The 19,229-nt window shown below is 42.1% G+C and overlaps 1 protein-coding gene across 1 annotated transcript in view; it reads left to right on the plus strand.

Annotated features, from left to right (window-relative positions):
* ipo11 (importin 11) overlaps positions 1 to 19,229 on the plus strand; it is a 711,960-nt gene that overhangs the window by 120,653 nt on the left and 572,078 nt on the right. Inside the window, exon 8 of the mRNA XM_067986592.1 lies at positions 19,053 to 19,101. Within this exon, the coding sequence (XP_067842693.1) occupies positions 19,053 to 19,101 (49 nt within the window). The remainder of the gene's footprint in view (positions 1 to 19,052; positions 19,102 to 19,229) is intronic.

Below are 19,229 nucleotides of genomic sequence, written 5' to 3' on the forward strand. Positions count from 1 at the left end.
AACCAGAGGGCGTAGATTTAAGTTGATTGGCAAAAGAACAAAAGGTGACACGAGGAAAAGCTTTTTTACATAGCGAGTGGTTAGGATCTGGAATGCACTGCCCGAGGGGGTGGTGGAGGCAGATTCAATCATGGCCTTCACAAGAGAACTGGATAAGCCCTTGAAAGGAAAATATCTGCAGGGCTACGGGGAAAGGGCGGGGGAGTGGTACTAGTTGGATTGCTCTTGCATAGAGCCGGCGAGGACTTGATGGGCCGAATGGCCTCCTTCCATGCTGTAACCTTTCTGTGATTCCAAGATATAAAAACTTTTGCTGTTAGCTTTGACATCCCTTGCAAGTTTTTTTTCATATTTCCTTTTTACAGCTCTTATTACTTTCTTTGTATCCTTTTGTTGTTTTGATTGCTCCCTCACTATTTCCACTATTCCTTGCATTTGTGTAAGCCTTGCCTTTTAGCTCAATGCTGTCTCTTGACTAATTTGTTGACCATTGTTGCTGAACTACACCTTTGCTGTTTAGAGATATTTACAGATTTTGTATCATGCCAAATACTTCTTTGAATACTTCCCCACTGTCTGTAAATTGACCCATTAACAGTTCAGTCCAGTTTACCGTGGTCAATTTATTTCTTATCCCTTCGAAGTTTGCCTTACTTAAATTTAAAGCCTCGATTTGTGACTCTCCCATCTCTCTCTCAAACTCAATACCAAATTCAGTCATGTTGTAGTCACTATTTGCAAGATGCTCCCTTACCATCAGATTGTTAACTAATCATGGTTCATTAACCATCATTAATTCTAAATAATAATGTAACATTTTCTACTTTCCAAATCATGGGTATCAACCATTCTTGTGAACCACAGTTGCATCATACCAGAAGTACCCCTTTCAAGTATATGTAGCCTTTTTGTAATGCACTAATTAGCTTCTTTAATAGATACTCACTGTTGGTCATTTGATTTATCTACTAACAATTTCTACCACTTTATTTTCAATTCCTTTCTCATCTTTTGTTAGTGTTGCTTAAGTCCAAAATCTGATTGTGAATTAGACCACTTTTTTATTCGTTCATGGGATGTGGGCGCCGCTGGCAAGGCCAGCATTTATTGCCCATCCCTAATTGCCTTTGAGAAGGTCGTGGTGAGCCGCTGCAGTCCATGTGGTGAAGGTTCTCTCACAGTGCTGTTAGGAAGGGAGTTCCAGGATTTTGACCCAGCACGATGAAGAAGTGGCGATATATTTCCAAGTCGGGGTAGTGTGTGACTTGGAGGGGAATGTGCAGGTGGTGTTGTTCCCATGTGCCTGCTGCCCTTGTCCTTCTAGGTGGTAGAGGTCGTGGGTTTGGGAGGTGCTGTTGAAGAAGCCTTGGCGAGTTGCTGATATGATGTTCGCTATTCCCAAGATACATTCATACTATGAGGTCGCTAACTATTTATGGTTTATTGCACATACCTAAATTAGGTATCACCAGTTTCTTTGTTGGCTTCCTGTTCTACCTGTGCTGGTTTTCTCCAAATGTCACATTTTTTCTTGCGGCTTCCCTGATGTGGACATACATCAAGTCGGCACAGTCTATATAAAATACTCCCTTTTGCATCCTTTCCTGTGTTTAGTCCCTCTTTAGTATCTGTAAAGTTACCATATCGCTTAACTTCTTTTAAACTTGCTACCTCAACATTTCCCCTCCCCTATTCTATCCATTTTAAAGCCTTGATTTGCTTTCCCCTGACTTGTTCAATCCTTCTTCACTCACTCTGTAAGGACATTGGTATTGATGTGATTTAAGTGGAGCCATTTTTTTAAACTTAAAAAATTGGTCTTAGCTGTATTGACAAGTTTACAGATACTTGCTAGTCATGGAGGCAGTGATAACAGGATGAGCACTTTCTAGTTACTAGTTTTATTTCCAAAACTTTGACATCCATGAGACTTTTTGTCACGACTTTATCTTTTTGTAGTTGTTTCGAAAGGTCAGACCAATTAGGTATTTTGATCACTATACCTGCTGAAGATTTTCTAGCTTTATTGTGTCAAAATCAAATTCCAGATATGGATAAGCACCATGAATGTCCAGTGCTGTGTGGCATTTGAAATTGCCAGCTTTAATTATTGATTTTGTTTGGGGAAGAGATAAACTAACTGTGCCCATTTTAGTTTCACTTCACTCACCTGACGATGGAGGTAAGCTCCGAAAGCTTGTGATTTTCAAATAAAACTGTTGGACTATAACCTGGTGTTGTAAGATTCCTTACATTTTAGTTTGCTACAAGCATATTTTTTGTCTTAATTTTGGTGTTGAAGATGGTCAAGGAATATGTCTGAGGATTAGTCTATTGTCTTTGTGACTAATGGAGACACGAGCTAATTAAGCAATAGTATAATCAAATATTATGCATAAACATTATGTATGCATGAATGTGGCCAGGTGCTATGAAAATGTAAATAGCTAAGACTCCAGATAATGTACTTAGCTTCCCACTAGCCTTCCATAGGGTCATCTTCTATGATTTAATATTATGAGAATCTGTGCTATGGTTTCTTTCGTCATGATTGATTATTGTGGCTTTAAAGGGAATTATGGGTAGAAAATCTAAGAATCTTTCAGTGTTCATTATTTTGAGCACCTAAGAATCCTGTAGCTGATATCCATTTGAATGCAGAGAGCTCCATGAGTATTTGGGACTCATTTATTGCAAGTGTAACACCTTTACCTGAAGTATTCACCTCAAGACTACACTCTGTTTACCAAGGGACAACATTTTCATCCTCAAGAATTGTTCCATTCCAAGGAGCTGTAAGAAAAACTTGACGGTGAAGTCTCTCACATTTGCACTCTGTCAGAAACTTGTTCACAAATGGCAAAATGTCATATATAACTGGCACTCTGTTTTGTGCCAAAGTAGCTTAAGGAGAAATCAAAGAATTGTGGAATTTTTACAGCGTAGGAGGAGACCATTTGGCCTGTGCTGGCTCTCTGAAAGAGCTATCTACTTATTCTCATTTCCTTGCTCTTCCCCCTACCCCTTTCGCGAAAGGAGTTACAAAACCAACTTGGCTATCTCCCATGCCAATCTTTGTTGCCTACCTCGTCAGAAAGTTCCCTTTATTTTCTTTGAGTCTCGTGCATTTTGGAGACCTTCCCTAAGGGTTTCCCTAAGTAGCTAAGTCAAAATACGTTTCTTTGTGGATACTTAAACCTCAGGGCTCAGTTTACTCTTAATGTTAATTAATAAAATTGTATGTTTCTGTGATGTGTTGTTAGGTGACATTTTTTGCTTTTACATTGCCAGAAAAGGTTTTGAACTGGGAATTTAATGTGAGATGCAATGTTTTCAATGTAGATGCAATATATGTATGATAACTAAATGGAAATTGCTTCTTGCTTAATAATAGCATGTCATGATAGGTGAAAAATTGTGATTCAAAAGCTCAAAAATAAATAGCGGTCAACTGTTTATGCAGATGGAGGATGCACAAAATAGATATTAACAATGAAAGTTTTCAATTAATGATTTTTTCCTAACTGAGAATTTTTTGTGCATTAAATGTGGTTAAATGAAAATTATAAGTTATCCTAAATTTTTTTGCATGTAATTAAAAGTTCACCCTCTAACAAAAGAAAGACTTAAAGAATTTAATGTTTTGGAATGCAAAATATAGTACAATATTGGAGAACCACAACTATTTTATGAATGATGCTGCGCTCATGTTCCTTTAAGTATTGTGATGTTACTGTGTGAGTGAAATACTGAAGCTACAGTAGTCCAGGGTTTTGAGTTTGAGTCGCTAACTGGGGCTAAAGTCAGAGATTCACTCTCTTCACCACCGGCGCACAGTGGCTGCAGTGTGTACCATCTACAGGATGCACTGCAGCAACTCGCCAAGGCTTCTTCGACAGCACCTCCCAAACCCGCGACCTCTACCACCTAGAAGGACAAGAGCACCAGGCACATGGGAACATCACCACCTGCACGTTCCCCTCCAAGTCACACACATCCCGACTTGGAAATATATCGCCGTTCCTTCATCGTCGCTGGGTCAAAGTCCTGGAACTCCCTTCCTAACAGCACTGTGGGAGAACTGTCACCATACGGACTGCAGTGGTTCAAGAAGGCGGCTTCTACACCTTCTCCAGGGCAATTAGGGATGGGCAATAAATGCCGGCCTCGCCAGCGATGCCCACATCCCATGAACGAATTTTAAAAAAAATTCATCTTCTGACTAGAAGATCTGAACCCAGTCCTTAGCAAAACGCTCTTCTGTAGGATCCTACACAGAAACCTCTAATGATTTCTCTATAAGTCATCTCTGTTGAATTAAGATGATTGTATTGGTTTCTTTAGCTTCTAAACTTTCTGTATCTCTTTAGGTTGTTGAGGATACTGATCTGAAGCTTGTTCCCCCAAGTGTTTTTTTCCCTTTTCACATTCGTAAAATTTCCTACTTTCCTAATTTTCTACCTTTTCCACTTCATACAATTTAGCTGTGGCGGCCTTCCTAATTTTACCACTTGCACTGAGGAATCTAAGCCTCCACAATTCCAAGTTTTACCAGTATACTGACAGCAACTTTGGCCTATTCACTATATGTAGCAGCTGAAGATGCTTGGTTGGATGTGCAGTTATTATAGCTGCAGTAGTTGTTTGCTGTAGCAAACTTTATGAACAAAATGGGAGTGATATGATAGCATTAATAGAAACGTGGCAGTGTTATTCATAGATTCCGTCATAGTGCTAGAGCAAAGGAATGATATGGGGACGATCCAAAGCTGAACCTATATGGTTAAAATTGGGAATAAGAAGGGATCTGGTTGTGAGTATATTATAATTTGCTGAACACTGAAAAGAAGATAGGGAAGTGTCATGTTGGGTGGGGGTGGGGATGAGGTAGGCGAAGGGGGAGGTGCAGCTGCAGCAAGAGTTCCATAATAATAGACCTTGTTTGCATGCAGCCTAGAATATTGAGAAATAGAAGAGGCCCTGACTGCAATCTTGCAGATAGCCTTGGAAATGGAAGTTGAGCCAGAAGACTGGAGGGTTGCCAATGGAACACCTCTGTTCAAAAAGCAAGAAACCAATTATCAATAACACCAACTTGCATTTATATAGTGCCTTTTAATGTAGTAAAATGACCCAAGGCGCTTCACAGGAACATTATCAAACAAAATTTGACACCAAGCCACATAAGGAGATATTAGGACTGGTGAAGGAAGGTTTTAAGGAGTGCCTTCAAGGAAGAGAGAGGGGTAGAGAGGCGGAGAGGCTTAGGGAAGGAATTCCAGAACTTAGCGCACCAATGGTGGAGCGATTTAAAATCGGGAATGCACAAGAAGCAAGAATTGGAGGAGCGCAGCGATCTCGGAGGGTTGTAAGGTTGGAGGAGGTTTCAGAGATAAGGATGGGCAAAGCCATGGAGGGATTTGAAAACAACGATGAGAATTTAAAAATCGAGGCGTTCCCAGATTGGGAACCAATGTGGGTCAGCGAGCACAGGGTGATGGGTGAACGGGATTTGGTGCAAGTTAGGATACGGACAGCAGAGTTTTGGATAAGCTCAAATTTATGGAGGGTTGAAGATGGGACGCTGGCCAGGAGAGCATTGGAATGGTTGAGTCCAGAGGTAACAAAGGCAAGGATGAGGGTTTCAGCAGCTGGTGAGCTGAGGCAGGGGCGGAGATGGATGATGTATGGAGGTGGAAGTAGGTGCTCTTGGTAATGGAGTGGATATGTGGTGGAAGCTCAGCTCAGGGTCAAATAGGACGCCAAGGTTGTTAACGGTCTGGTTCAGCCTCAGAAAATGGCTATCTATAAAGAAAGAAAAGACTTGCATTTATATAGCACCATTCACATCCTCAGGATGTTCCAAAGTATTTCAATGAAGTATTTTTGAAGTATAGTTGGTACTATAATGTAGGCAAATGCACCAGCCAATTTGTGCACAGCAAGTACCACAAACACAATGAGATAAATGATCAGTTAATCTGTTTCACTGATGTTGATTGTGGGATAAATGGTGACCAGGACACCTGGATTTCTTCCCTGCTCATCTTCAGATAGTGCTTTGGAATCTTTTATGTCCACCTGACATGGCAGCTTATATTTTTTTTTATTCATTCATGGGATGTGGGCGTCGCTGGCGAGGCCGGCATTTATTGCCCATCCCTAATTGCCCTTGAGAAGGTGGTGGTGAGCCGCCACCTTGAACTGCTGCAGTCCGTGTGGTGAAGGTTCTCCCACAGTGCTGTTAGGAAGGGAGTTCCAGGATTTTGACCCAGCGACGATGAAGGAAGGAACGGCGATATATTTCTAAGTTGGGATGGTATGTGACTTGGAGGGGAACGTGCAGGTGGTATTGTTCCCATGTGCCTGCTGCTCTTGTCCTTCCAGGTGGTGGAAGTCGCGGGTTTGGGAGGTCCTGTCGAAGAAGCCTTGGCGAGTTGCTGCGGTGCATCCTGTGGATGGTACGCACTGCAGCCACAGTGCGCCGGTGAAGGGAGTGAATGTTTAGGGTGGTGGATGGGGTGCCAATCAAGCGGGCTGCTTTGTCCTGTATGGTGTCGAGCTTCTTGAGTGTTGTTGGAGCTGCACTCAGCCAGGCAAGTGGAGAGTATCCCATCACACTCCTGACTTGTGCCTTGTAGATGGTGGAAAGGCTTTGGGGAGTCAGGAGATGAGTCACTCGCTGCAGAATACCCAGCCTCTGACCTGCTCTTGTAGCCACAGTATTTATATGGCTGGTCCAGTTAAGTTTCTGGTCAATGGTGACCCCCAGGATGTTGATGGTGGGGGATTCGGCAATGGTAATGCCGTTGAATGTCAAGGGGAGGTGGTTAGACTCTCTCTTGTTGGAGATGGTCATTGCCTGGCACTTATCTGGCGCGAATGTTACTTGCCACTTATGAGCCCAAGCCTGGATGTTGTCCAGGTCTTGCTGCATGCGGGCTCGGACTGCTTCGTTATCTGAGGGTTTGCGAATGGAACTGAACACTGTGCAATCATCAGTAAACATCCCCATTTCTGACCTTATGATGGAGGGAAGGTGATTGATGAAGCAGCTGAAGATGGTTGGGCCTGGGACACTGCCCTGAGGAACTCCTGCAGCAATGTCCTGGGAAAAAATGAGAGAAACTATGTGCTAAATGGTAAAACTTTAAAAGGAATAGAGGTGCATAGTGACTTGGATGCAGTAATCTCCAGAAGTGGGAGGGCAGGTTGATTAAAAGCAATGAAGAAAAGAGTAAGCAACCATTAGGTTGTAGTGCTGAAGACCAGTACACCAGAGCTAGCTGCTCCCCATAGCCAAGATATTCCAGTACAGCTGTGACAGTGACTGCTGGACAATGTGGAAAATTCCATAAAAAACAGAATAAATTTAATCCAGTCAATTACTGCCGTATTAACTTCCTCCCTATCAGTGAAATGATGCAAGGAGTCGTCATCAGTGCCACTAAACGACACCTATGCACCTTGAAACTGCTCAGCAAAGATCAGTTCAAGTTTTGCCAAAACCAGTCGCTCCAGACCTCATCACAGCCTTGATCCAGACATGGGTGCAGAAGCTGAACACTCGAGGTTAGAGTAGCTGCCCTCGACATCAGGACAGCGTTTGCCTAACAATGTCACCAAGGAGTCCTAACAAAATCGAGGTAAATGACGATGAAGGGGAAACCCCTCCACTGGATCTAGACATACCTGACACACAGGAAGATGGTTGTTGTTAGAGGGCAATCATTATAGCCCCAGGACATTGCTGCAGGAATTTCTTAGGAAAGTATCCTCGGCCCAATTATCTTCAATTGCTTCATCAATGACCTTCCCTTCATCATAATGGGTGGACTGGGGATTGGTGCTGATAATTCCAGTGTTGAATTCCATTCACAACTCCTCCAGTAATGAAGTAGCCCATACTGGCCTACAGCAGGACTTGGATAACACCCCAGCTTGGCCTGACAAGTGGCAGGCAATATATGTACCATATATTCACCTCCTCTTTCACTGGCACACTGGCATACTGTGTTATCTATATGATACTGTACAGCAACTTAGGGTTACTCCAACACGACCTTCCTTCTTGAGAGCACTACCACCGATAAGGACAGGAGCAGTAAAGTCGTGGGAACACCATTGTCTCTAAGTCGCACATCATCATGACATGGACATATATTGTTCCTATATTGCTGGGCCAGTATTGTGTAATTCCCTAATTAACACCATTGTGTGAGCACCATCACCCCAAAGAAGGCCGACTCCACTTTCTCAGAGCTGCTGGGACTAGGCAATAAATACTGTCTTGCTAACATCCCCAGATCTTGAGTACAAATTTTAAAAATGTTAAGTGGGGAAAATCTATTTTCATTGGTCTTTGAGTTGGTAACGAGAGGGCATAAATTTTGGATCATCAAAAGAACGAAGGGAGAGGGTTGAAATTTTTTTTTGGGTGGATGGTTCACAAAATAATTATGGATGAAGAAGGCCATTCGGTCCATCTTAGCTCAGCAATCCAGAATGACCCAAAAATTCCTCTATTACAAAATCCAGTTGGTTCTTAAACGATTCCAGGGTTTTCACTTCTATTACTCTGTTTAGGACTCCCTTCCAAATTCCTTATATCAGACCTGAATTTGCCTTTCACTAGTTTGAATCTTTGAACCCTTGTCTAACTCTTGCAATTTCATTTGAAATGATTTTCCAGATTTACTTTTTCCATGCAATTTACAATCTTGTATACCTTTAGGTTCACCAATCTTTCCTTATAACTAACACCTATAAGACTAAGGATCTTCCTTGTGGCTCTTCCCTTCTTTCCAGTGCTTGAATGTCTTCCCTGTGTCTTGCTGAACAGAACTGGACATAGTACTCAAGGTGTAGCTTGACCAGACCACGATATTATTTGACCATGACTTCCTCTGACTTGTATTTACTGTCTTGGCTACATAGTTAATATTTTATTGGCTTTATTAATTACTGCTCTGCATCAATAGGACATGTTGCGCATTGAATCAACTAAATCTCCATAGTCTGTTTCAACTTCATCCTTGGCTATTTCAGCACCACTCATCGAGTATGTGTGTGACCAATTTTCCTTCTAATATGTTTTTTACATTTGCCTGTATTAAATTTAATCAGTGTTTGTTCTGCCCACTTACCTATGTTGAACCAGCTCATACTGTAATTTTTGATCTGTCTCCTCCGATTCCGCCACCACTCCGAATTGAATATCATCTGCAAATTTGACCACTTTGCATTGATTTTTGGAGTCTAAGTCATTAATCTGATTTAAGAACAGTAGTGGTCCCAACATCAATCCCTCAGGCATCCCACTCCATACAACCCCCACCCCCCATTCCGATGTAACTCCTGTAGCAAATAACCATTGTTTTCTACTCTTCAGACAAGTTTTTTTTAATCCACATCCACGATTTACCCTGAATCTTCACAGCTTTGAGCTCAACTAGTTGCCTTTTCTGTGGAACTTTGTCAAATGCCTTCTGGAAGTTGAAGTACAACATTTGGTTGTCACATCAAAAAAGTCAAGGAGGTTGATCAGGCAGGATGTTCCAAGCTGAACGTTATTGAATTAAGTTGCTTTTGTACAGATAATCTTCAAGTTTATACCTGATAGTCGATTCCATTATTTTATATGGGATTGAACTAAGACCAATGGGTCTGTTTTTACCCAAGTCTGATTTATCATCCTTTTTGAACATAGGCATCAAATTAGCCTGTTTCCAACTTACTGATATGTACTGTGCAATAGCTCTCTTATAATTGTCACTGCCTCATAGTCTCCTTGAGCACTTTGGGATAAATGCCAATTATCTCTGGGAATTTATTGTTTTACGACTTCCATCTCAGTTCACCAGTCATTAACTACCTTCCCTTGAGAATACTTAAAGAAAATACACATTCAGAATGTTAATTGGCCCTTATGTATGAGTATAGGAAATTGACGGGCAGGAAAAGACCAGCTGGTCTATTAAGCTTGCCCTACATCACGATGGCCAGACCATCATGGCTAAACACTTCTTCCATCCCCCGAAATCCCACCCCCGCAGCCATGTAATCTCCTGGGAGAAGCAAAAAACAGAAAAAACCCAGGGCCAATACGGGAAAAAAATACTCTGTAAAATTCCTTCCTGACCCCCTCAGGCGATTGAAACCAGTCCAAGAGATCTCATGGACCAAGTGTTATCTATAAAGACACTTGTCTTCAATGTGATGTGATCTCTGCCCCAGTCAGGAACCAGTCCAACTTCGTCTTGAAGGCATGCAGAAAGTCAACAACTACACCAGCTGGCAATGTATTCCAGAGGCTCACAATTCTCTGGGAAAAGAAGAACTGCCTAACTTCCAGTCTATTCCTACTCTTCCATATTTTAAACTAGTGTCCCCTGGTCCTCCCCAACCTGTTAAACTGGAATAATCTATCAATAGGGACGCTATCCAGCACTTTGATTATTTTATTGACCTCTATCAGGTCACCTCTAAGTCTGTGCTACTCTAAAGTAAATAGACCAAGGCCCTTGAGCCTATTTGACTGGCTGAGGTTCTTGAAGCTAGGAGTCATTATTGTAGCTCTCCTCTGGACCTTTGCCAAAGCCGCTATATCACCCACCATGTGGGGGGACCCAAACTGGGCACAGTACACCAGATGCGGTCTGTCCGGCGACTTGTGTAGTGTCAAAATAGTGTCCTTAGATTTATACTGAATGGTTTTAATAATACAACCCAATGCCTTGATAGCTTTAGCTGGATCCTGTTTTGAGCCAGTTTGTATCTTTTATGGGTCTCATCTCTTCTCTGTGTGGCCTTTTACTGTTGAAACAGTGAAAGATTTTCTTACTGTTATATTTTGCAGCTATGTTTTTTTCCTTGGTCTCTCTTTGCCCCGTAATTGCTGCTTAAACATGTTTCTGTATGTCCCAGTGAGTCCCATCCCTATACTCCTTGCAGGATACGTAGAGATAATTTTTTTCTCTTTATTTCACTTAGATTTATTCATGTATTTAAGTCACGTCTGTTTACTCTGAATATGCTGGTTTTAGGTATGTATTTAACCTGCATGCTTAACAGTATGCCTTTAAAGATGTTTCATGTGATGTCTCCTGAAGTGTTGAATAGTCTTCCCCAATCTGTTTGCTTAAGTTGTTTACTAGTATCTTTGAGAGTAGCTCTCTTAAAGTTACGTATCTGGCTTCTGGTAGATATGAATCCGAGTTGAACGTGATCAATCTGTGGTTGCTGTTTCCCAGGGTGTCACTACTTCCCTTTTTCTGTGCATTGGGCCATTTATGAATACCGGCTTGAGGTGAACACACTCGTGGCTTCTCTGATGCACTGGGTCATAACGCAATCATGCATTTAATTACCAGCTCTGAGTATGGACCGCTTGGGTTTTTATTTATATTAGGTTGATTCAAGTCCTCCATTAAAATAACTTTCTTGTTCTTGCATATCTTCCTATTTCTTCACACAGTGGACTATCTTATGCTGACCTAGATCTCTATAGTATACCCCTTGTTAGCTTGGATTTTTTTAATATTAGAGATGTCTTACCAGAGTGGTTTGTTATGTAGTTTTCTACAACTCACTGGAACAACTTCTTTAGCCTTTCAGGTGTCTCTGACACATGTAACTGCATCACCTCCTTTTCATCTACTTTATCCATTCTGAACACTCAATACCTCTGAACAATATATTCATTTCCATTTGCTAAGATTCTGATGTTCCTATTATATCATCGTTTTCTGGTACCATCGCCCCTCCAGATCTAGCATCTTATTTCTAATGCTTCTAGTGTGTGTGTGTATATACACACTATATATTCATGAGAGAGTGTACATATATATATATATATATATATATATATATATAAATAGATTGGCCTATTCTCATAGTTCCCATAGTTTGCCTTTGCACTGAGGTCAGACAGCTTTGATCTATCCCCACACTAGTTCTCTAGTTATCCAGGTTATTTGGATATGGAATGCTGCACCAGAAACAATAGTGGGAGCAGAATTCATACTCACAATTTAGGAAAGTGGGTAAATATTTGAAAAAATGGTTAAAAGAGTATGAGTAAAGGCCAGATAAATGTAACTTAGGAAATAGCTATTTCAAAAAGCTGGCAAGGCACGATGGGCCAAATGATCTCATATGAATCTATGCCGTTTACCACTATTCCACTTGGGAGCTTGACTGAAGTCTCTGCTAGGAGAGCTTCGGGATTAAATATGCCTCCTTTGGACTGAGGCCAGATCATCTTCTGCACTGGCTCTCCATTTATTCATACCGTTGTATTGATTTTGACAGTAATGCTGGAACGTAGTTTTTCACATGGTGTCATTCATTTAAAAATATGAAAAGTATAAAAGAGCTCATCCTTGTCCTGACCTGGTATCCACTCGTTCCAAAGGGGAATACTGAATAGTAATCAGGAGTGGGATCCCTGCTAACTTTTTTTCCCCCTCCTAGCCCAAGACTGTTCAGTCCAATTATTTGAACCAAACAGTTTGACTTGGTCACTGCCCTCTGGGGCTGAAGCCATGGGGTATACGACAGTGTTCCTCCATGCATGATTGCTTCTATTATTATCAAGGAATTGATAAAATTGAAAGGAGTTGGTTTGATTTCGATCACTTTGTCAGAAAATCACAATGGGCATTTGGCAGAGGAATTGCAAAATACTGGAAAACATTGCATTCTGATAACATTAAACAAAATAATGGGAACCTGGATTGGTTTGAGGCAGCTGCTGTAAATTATATGATTGAATCTGAAATAAAAACAAAATGCTAGAAATACTCAGCAGGTCAGGCAGCATCGGTGAAGAGTGACACAGAGTTAATGCTTCAGGTCGATGACTTTTTGTCAGGTCATCTCTGTTTCTCTCTCCACAGATGCTGCCTGACCTGAGTATTTCCAGCATTTTCTGTTTTTATTTCAGATTTCTAGCATCCGCAGTATTTTGCTTTTGATTGAATCTGAAGTTGTTTACAGCAGTTATCTGAACTCCACAGCTGTATTACATGCTTAAAATCATTACCTACTATCACATACTGTTTCAATTTATGGAAGATTTGTATTTAGTTTTTTAGCAATTTTTTTATGTTGGAAATTTTTGCTAGTATCAGTGCCCTCAGCAACCATTGTTTTTAATTTAATTTTTACCAAAGGATTAACAATTGTGAGATCACTGCAGATTTATCAAGAAATGCCCTTTTTTTAAAAGGAAATTATTTGTGCTGTATAATTTTCAGACATTAGTATATGTATAATGTGTGTGGATCTCCCATGGGATTGCTGATGGTTAACGCGTGGGCACTGTTGGGCCAAGATTGGTACAGTCAGGCAGAGAATGCAACACGTGGCTTGGATAGTTGCGTAAAAAGGGAAGTGCTTGCTGGATTGATTTCCTGTAGTGGACACTTGAATAACTGAGCTCTAATTTTAGTGATATCCCCTTATTCTTGATTCCCCCACTAGAGGAAATAGTTTCTCCGTATCTACCCTGTCAAATCCTTTGAATGTTTTGAACACCTTGATCAGATCACCCTTCAATCTCCTATACTCAACGGAATATAAGCCAGGTTTATGCACCCTCATAACTTAATACTGTAAGCCCTTGTATCATTCTAGTGAATCTGCACTACACCCCCTCCAAGGTCACTGTATCTTTCCTGAGGTTCAGTGCCCAAAACTCTACACTGTTCTCCAGATGGGGTCTGACTAGGGCCCTATACAACTGAAGCATAACTTCCTCCTCTTTGTATTCCAGCCCCCCTGAGATAAAGACCAACATTCTATTAGCCCTTTTAATTGTTTCTTTACACCTCTCTGCTAGCTTTTAATGAGGGGTACTTGGACTCCCAAATCTCTGTGCACCACTAAAGTTCCTACTTTCGCACCATTTACAAAATACTCCGATTTATTTTTCTTGGGTCCAAAGTGGATGCCCTCCATTTGCCATAGTTTTTCCCACTCACTTAATCTGTCTACTGCATGGGCTTCAAGCGCTTTGGGACATCCTGAGGTCATTAAAGGTGCTATATAAATGCAAATTCTTTCCTTTAAACACTTTGGGCTCGATATTAGGAGGGTGGAGAGTTCGCAGCAGGGGGTCGACTGGGCGCGTAGCTAATGCGCCCAGTGAAATCGGGGTGCTCCGCACAGAATCACAGGCTAATTGGAGCCACTTACCTGTGCTTCCGGGTTTCACGCTGGAAAGCTGCGCAGCGGGTGGACTACTCGTGCGCAGCATAGGCTGTCAGCTGGAGGAGCCCTTTTTAAAGGGGCAGACCTCCACTGACTGATGCTGCAGGAAATAGGAAAAATTATAGCATGGAGCAGCCCAGGGGAAAGGCTGCTCCCAGGTTTAATGATGCCTCACTCCAGGTATTATTGGATGGGGTGAGGAGGAGGGGGAGGACAGAGATCTTCTCCCCGGCGGGCGGGAGGAAGCGGCCTGCCTCTGCCACCAAGAAGGCCTGGCTGGAGGTGGCAGAGGAGGTCACCTGTACCACCAACAAATCGCGCACCTGCATACAGTGCAGGAGGCGCTTCAGTGACCTAAGTAGGTCAGCCAAAGTGAGTACACTTACTCATTCCCCTACACTCCGTCTGCCACATCACCACCCCCACCCCACATCTCCTTCTGCATTGCCAACACTAATCGATCACATCACTCCTCACACCCACTCAAAGCTCATCCTCATCTTACCTGCACTTACTCACCTCGCCAGTACTCATCCCGCCACTACCACTCACCCTAATCCTCATACAATCTCATGGCTCTATCTCATGCTCACCCTCTCATGCATCTCTTTCACGGTCAGCCTCACTCAACCTGCCATGACCTGTGCTGCAGCCACAGGGCATGCATCATATATGTGCAGTAGGAAGCGTAAGGCAAACGGGTCGTGAGCATGAAGGGGATGCACAAGGGTGTTTGAGGGTTTGTCATGGTTTTTACCTATATTTGATTTCTGATCAACTCACATAACATATATTGTCACCACTACTGCGACGTCTTTGCGAATCTTGTCTGGTTTGTGCAATAAGCCCTTTCCTGAGAATCACTATGAGGACCCACCACTGATGCCACCCATTGTGTCACTGCAGAGTGGGTGTAGGTGTATTTGCAGGGCTCTTTTGTGCAGACGACTGAGAGACGTCGGCGATGTCCCCGGTGGCACCCTAGAAGGATGCGGAGGAGAAGTTGTTGAGGGCAGTGGTGACTTTAACAGCGACAGGTAGGAAGATGGTGCTTGGGCCAGCCGGGAGCAGCTCGGCATGAAGGAGGCTGCAGATGTCCGCGACTACATGTCGAGTGACTCTGAGCCTCCGTGTGCATTGCTGCTCAGAGAGGTCCAGGAAGTTGAGCCTTGGTCTGTAGACCCTGTGGCGAGGGTAGTGCCTTCTGCGACGCATCTCTCTCTGCGGTTGCCCTCCTTCCTGCTGTGCAGGTGGATGTGTCACAGCATTGTGTTGTGGAGCTCCACGTGTCGGAGTTGGCCGGCGAGGCTGATGATGCTGCTCGTCCTCCGAGGAGGTCATGACTGCAGCTACGGTGGCCCCCGTCCGCAAGATGTACATTTGAGGGGGTCCGCAAGGTAGATAAATGTGTCTGGACACCGGGGTAAGTGTGCAAGTTTGTGAATTTGATTGTTAGGAGGAGGGTGTGGAGGCCAAACTTTGTCCAAAGTGTCAGAGTGGCCTCCTGCAATGAGTGAGGGTCTTTCCCTCCTCCCCCACCACCCCCCAACTGTCAAATGGACCTTTGCAGCTGCCACAGGCTGATGGCTGCAACACGTCCATTTAAACCGGGAATGTTTCCCCCAGTACGGGAAACAGTCCCAGTTGTTTGGAAAATCCCACCCCTCCTAAAATATCATGTTAATCAAGTCTCTAAACGACCTGAAGTACCTTAATGATTACCTTAAGTGACACCCCACCGGCTATAGTTGCCGGTGGGAGTCCCACATGCGGGGGCTGCGCGCATGTCAGCGCGTCACTGGGGAACCCAGAAGTGGCCGGGTTGGAGCCGGGCTCCAGACCCGCCCAGGGAATCCCCGATTTTAGCAGCCCCCCCCCCCCCCCCCGCCATGAACGTACCCGCTCGGGGGTGCGAAAATCAAGCCCTTTCTGTGAATGGCCATTGTTATTGTCAATTAGCAAAAAATTATGGTGTGTTATGTTTCCCCTTTTCCCCCCACCCTGCTTCACAATGTTCTGGTGTTCATTACACTTGGACCTTGCCTCCCTTGTGCATTTCTATCAAGGTACCTTTGGAACATTGCTGCCCTTATATGACCCCACTCAATTATGCAAGACAATTTAGAGAGCTCTAGCTATCTAAACAATATTTTAGCCCTCAAAGTGCTCGTTGTAAATTTCTGTCATCCCAAAATTGTTTGGATAAATTGCTTTCAATATATAATGTAGAGTCTGTTTCTTATAGGTTTGCATTTACATTCAAAGTTTTCACTGTTGAAAGATTAAACACTTTGTGTCTCTGTATTTAATGTACAGTTCAGTGTTTTGAGTGACACATAGGAAGGTTATGGCTCCTCTATGCTGTATGTTAAGTCCACCAAGCTGACTAACATACAAAGAGTTTTTGTCCAGTTTGAACATTTTCTGTGTCAACTGAATTTTTTGTTTAGGCTGGGATTTTTGGGCCAGTTTTCTCCCCTTCTATCCTGAAGTACTGGTTGTTGCTGGGATATGTTCATACATTTCATTAGATTCCTGGTACCTCATACACGTGGCTATTGTAGAGTGAGCATAGATATTGAGTGTTGGTGGACGATTTGATTGTGGAGGATATTGCAGCGAAAGTTTATCCTGTTCTTTGCTGATGCATTCACTTTCCAGCTGCATAAAAATCAGAGATGGAACCTTGGCTGATTTTTCTTTTTCCCTTCTTTAAGGCCAGTTGCAGTGTTTCAATTGTTGCCCCAGCTGAGATCAGTTAATTCAGCATAAACCAGGAATTGAACCCGAGACCTGCGAATCTAAATGAATCACTATTGCACTGGCCGTTGAAATTGTCCATTAAGTCAATGAGGGAGCAGTTTTCATTATCCCACCGTACAGCCGTCAGTAGGGTATTCCCTGAATGCAATTTTAATCTTAATATCAAAAGATGTTTTTCTTCATTTGATTCATGTGTGTGTATCTATTCTGTTTCTTGTGAAATGTTTTTTTCACAAAGGCAACTTAAATTTTATTAAATGTTTTCTTGTATGAACTACTTATGCATTACATCTTTCAGTTTGGTATGATGAGGAGGTCTGGTTAGGAGATTGATACATGACTGGTACTAAACTGTGATTGTTGCAATCTGATGTCTGCTTGCATCGGGGTGAGACTTTGTCTCCTTCCCTTAGGTGGAGCCTCCCACTATGGGTGCTTTTGGTGAAGGCTTGCTGAGTATCGGCTAAAATGACAGTGGCAGGCAGGCAGGCTTGATTCAGTTTGGGATCCTGAAGCAAATTCAGGACCTCTGAGGTTGTAATGTTGTTTTTCTTCGAACAGTGCTACCACAAAAACTGCTTTTCAACCATCAATTGTTCTGTTGCATTTTTGGTTGATACATGTAAGCTGGAGAATTATATATTTAATGCAGTTAGTGTCTTAAACATCTCATTTGGCATGCATAAGGACCAAGCTATACAGCAAATGCTACAATAACTTGGAACTTACAAAGTTTTAGCATGGGCAATACTTAAGGGACAATTTGTTTTAATGTCTCAAAACATTCAGAAAGATCCTGTAAAACCAGAGTTTTGAAAATAACAATCACTTATCTACTCTAACGCATTATTTGATACCTTTTTTCATCATTCTCGGGATGTGGGGATTGCAGGCAAGGCCGGCATTTGTTGCCCTTGAGAAGGTGGTGGTGAGCCACCTTCTTGAATCGCTGCTGTCCATGTGGTGAACGTATTCCCACAATGCTGTTAGGTAGGGAGTTCCAGGAATTTGATCCAGCGGCGCTTTATGTTCAGGTCAGGATGGTGCGTGACTTGGAGGTGATGTTCTTCCCGTGCACCTGAGGCCCTTGTCCTTCTCGGTGGTGGAGGACACAGGTTTGGGATGTGCTGCTGAAAAAACCTTGCCGACTTGCTGCAGTTCATCCTGCAGATAATACACGCTGTAGCCGGTGGTGGAGGGAGGTGATATTTAAGCTGGTGGATGCACTTTAGGTGCAGCCTTTATTGTCTCGTGAACCTAAACCCCCAAATCTCTCTGCTCTTCCACATTAACTCCCCCCATTCAAAGTATAATTTTATTTTTTAACCAAAATGTAAAACCTGCCACTTTTTTTTGCCCATTCCACGATCTTTTCAATCTCCCCTTGCAGCCCACTTTGGTCCTCAAAATAGGCATAAGGTTTGTAATAATATAAATATAGGATGTTATATGTCTCACTGAAGTTATTTAATTTTTGTTTTTGATTATGCCTGGTTACATGAGAAAATGATTTATCATGTTTACTTCATAACAATTTCTCTTTTAGCCATAATTCTAAATCTGAAATGTGTTCAACTTCATTAGACTCTTGGGGTATTCACCAATTTGATATTTGAAAAAATATAATTGAAGAATCACTCAATCCATAAATCTAATAGATAGACCTAGTTCCAGTTTTTATCAGCCTTCACTTATGAATATATAGTCTTGATAGAAGTTTCTAGACTTCACGGAATTAAAAAAATGTTCAGAACTTGCAGGTGAACTTTCCTATTAACCGTCTAATGAACATGATTTTCAGAGTTTTGTTGTGAAAGAACAATGCAGCTAAAAATAAAAGTTGAAACATTTCAATGTAATAGTTTCAAAACTCTTCACTAACGTGAATAGAATGTGTTTTTGTTATCCCTGGCCTGTTGCACTTGTTATTTGTTGTAAACAATTTTACAACACCAAGTTATAGTCCAGCAATTTTATTTTAAATTCACAAGCTTTCGGAGGCTTCCTCCTTCCTCAGGTAAATGTTATTTGTTGGTATTGATTAATGGTGTTTCCCCCCTATTTGTTTTTTTTAGGAATTTCTGAACACAGTTTTTGAGAGGTTAAAACAGTTTCTGGAATGTCGTAAGTATAATTATGGTAAACAGCAGTAAGTTTGAGATTTATTATGTAAAACTTTACTTGTTACATGGCAGAACCTCAAATGTATATACAAAAAAAATACATACTGATTTAATTATTTTGAAAATTCA

The sequence above is a fragment of the Heptranchias perlo genome, chromosome 1, assembly GCF_035084215.1.
Source record: "Heptranchias perlo isolate sHepPer1 chromosome 1, sHepPer1.hap1, whole genome shotgun sequence".
NCBI classification, from domain to species: domain Eukaryota; kingdom Metazoa; phylum Chordata; class Chondrichthyes; order Hexanchiformes; family Hexanchidae; genus Heptranchias; species Heptranchias perlo.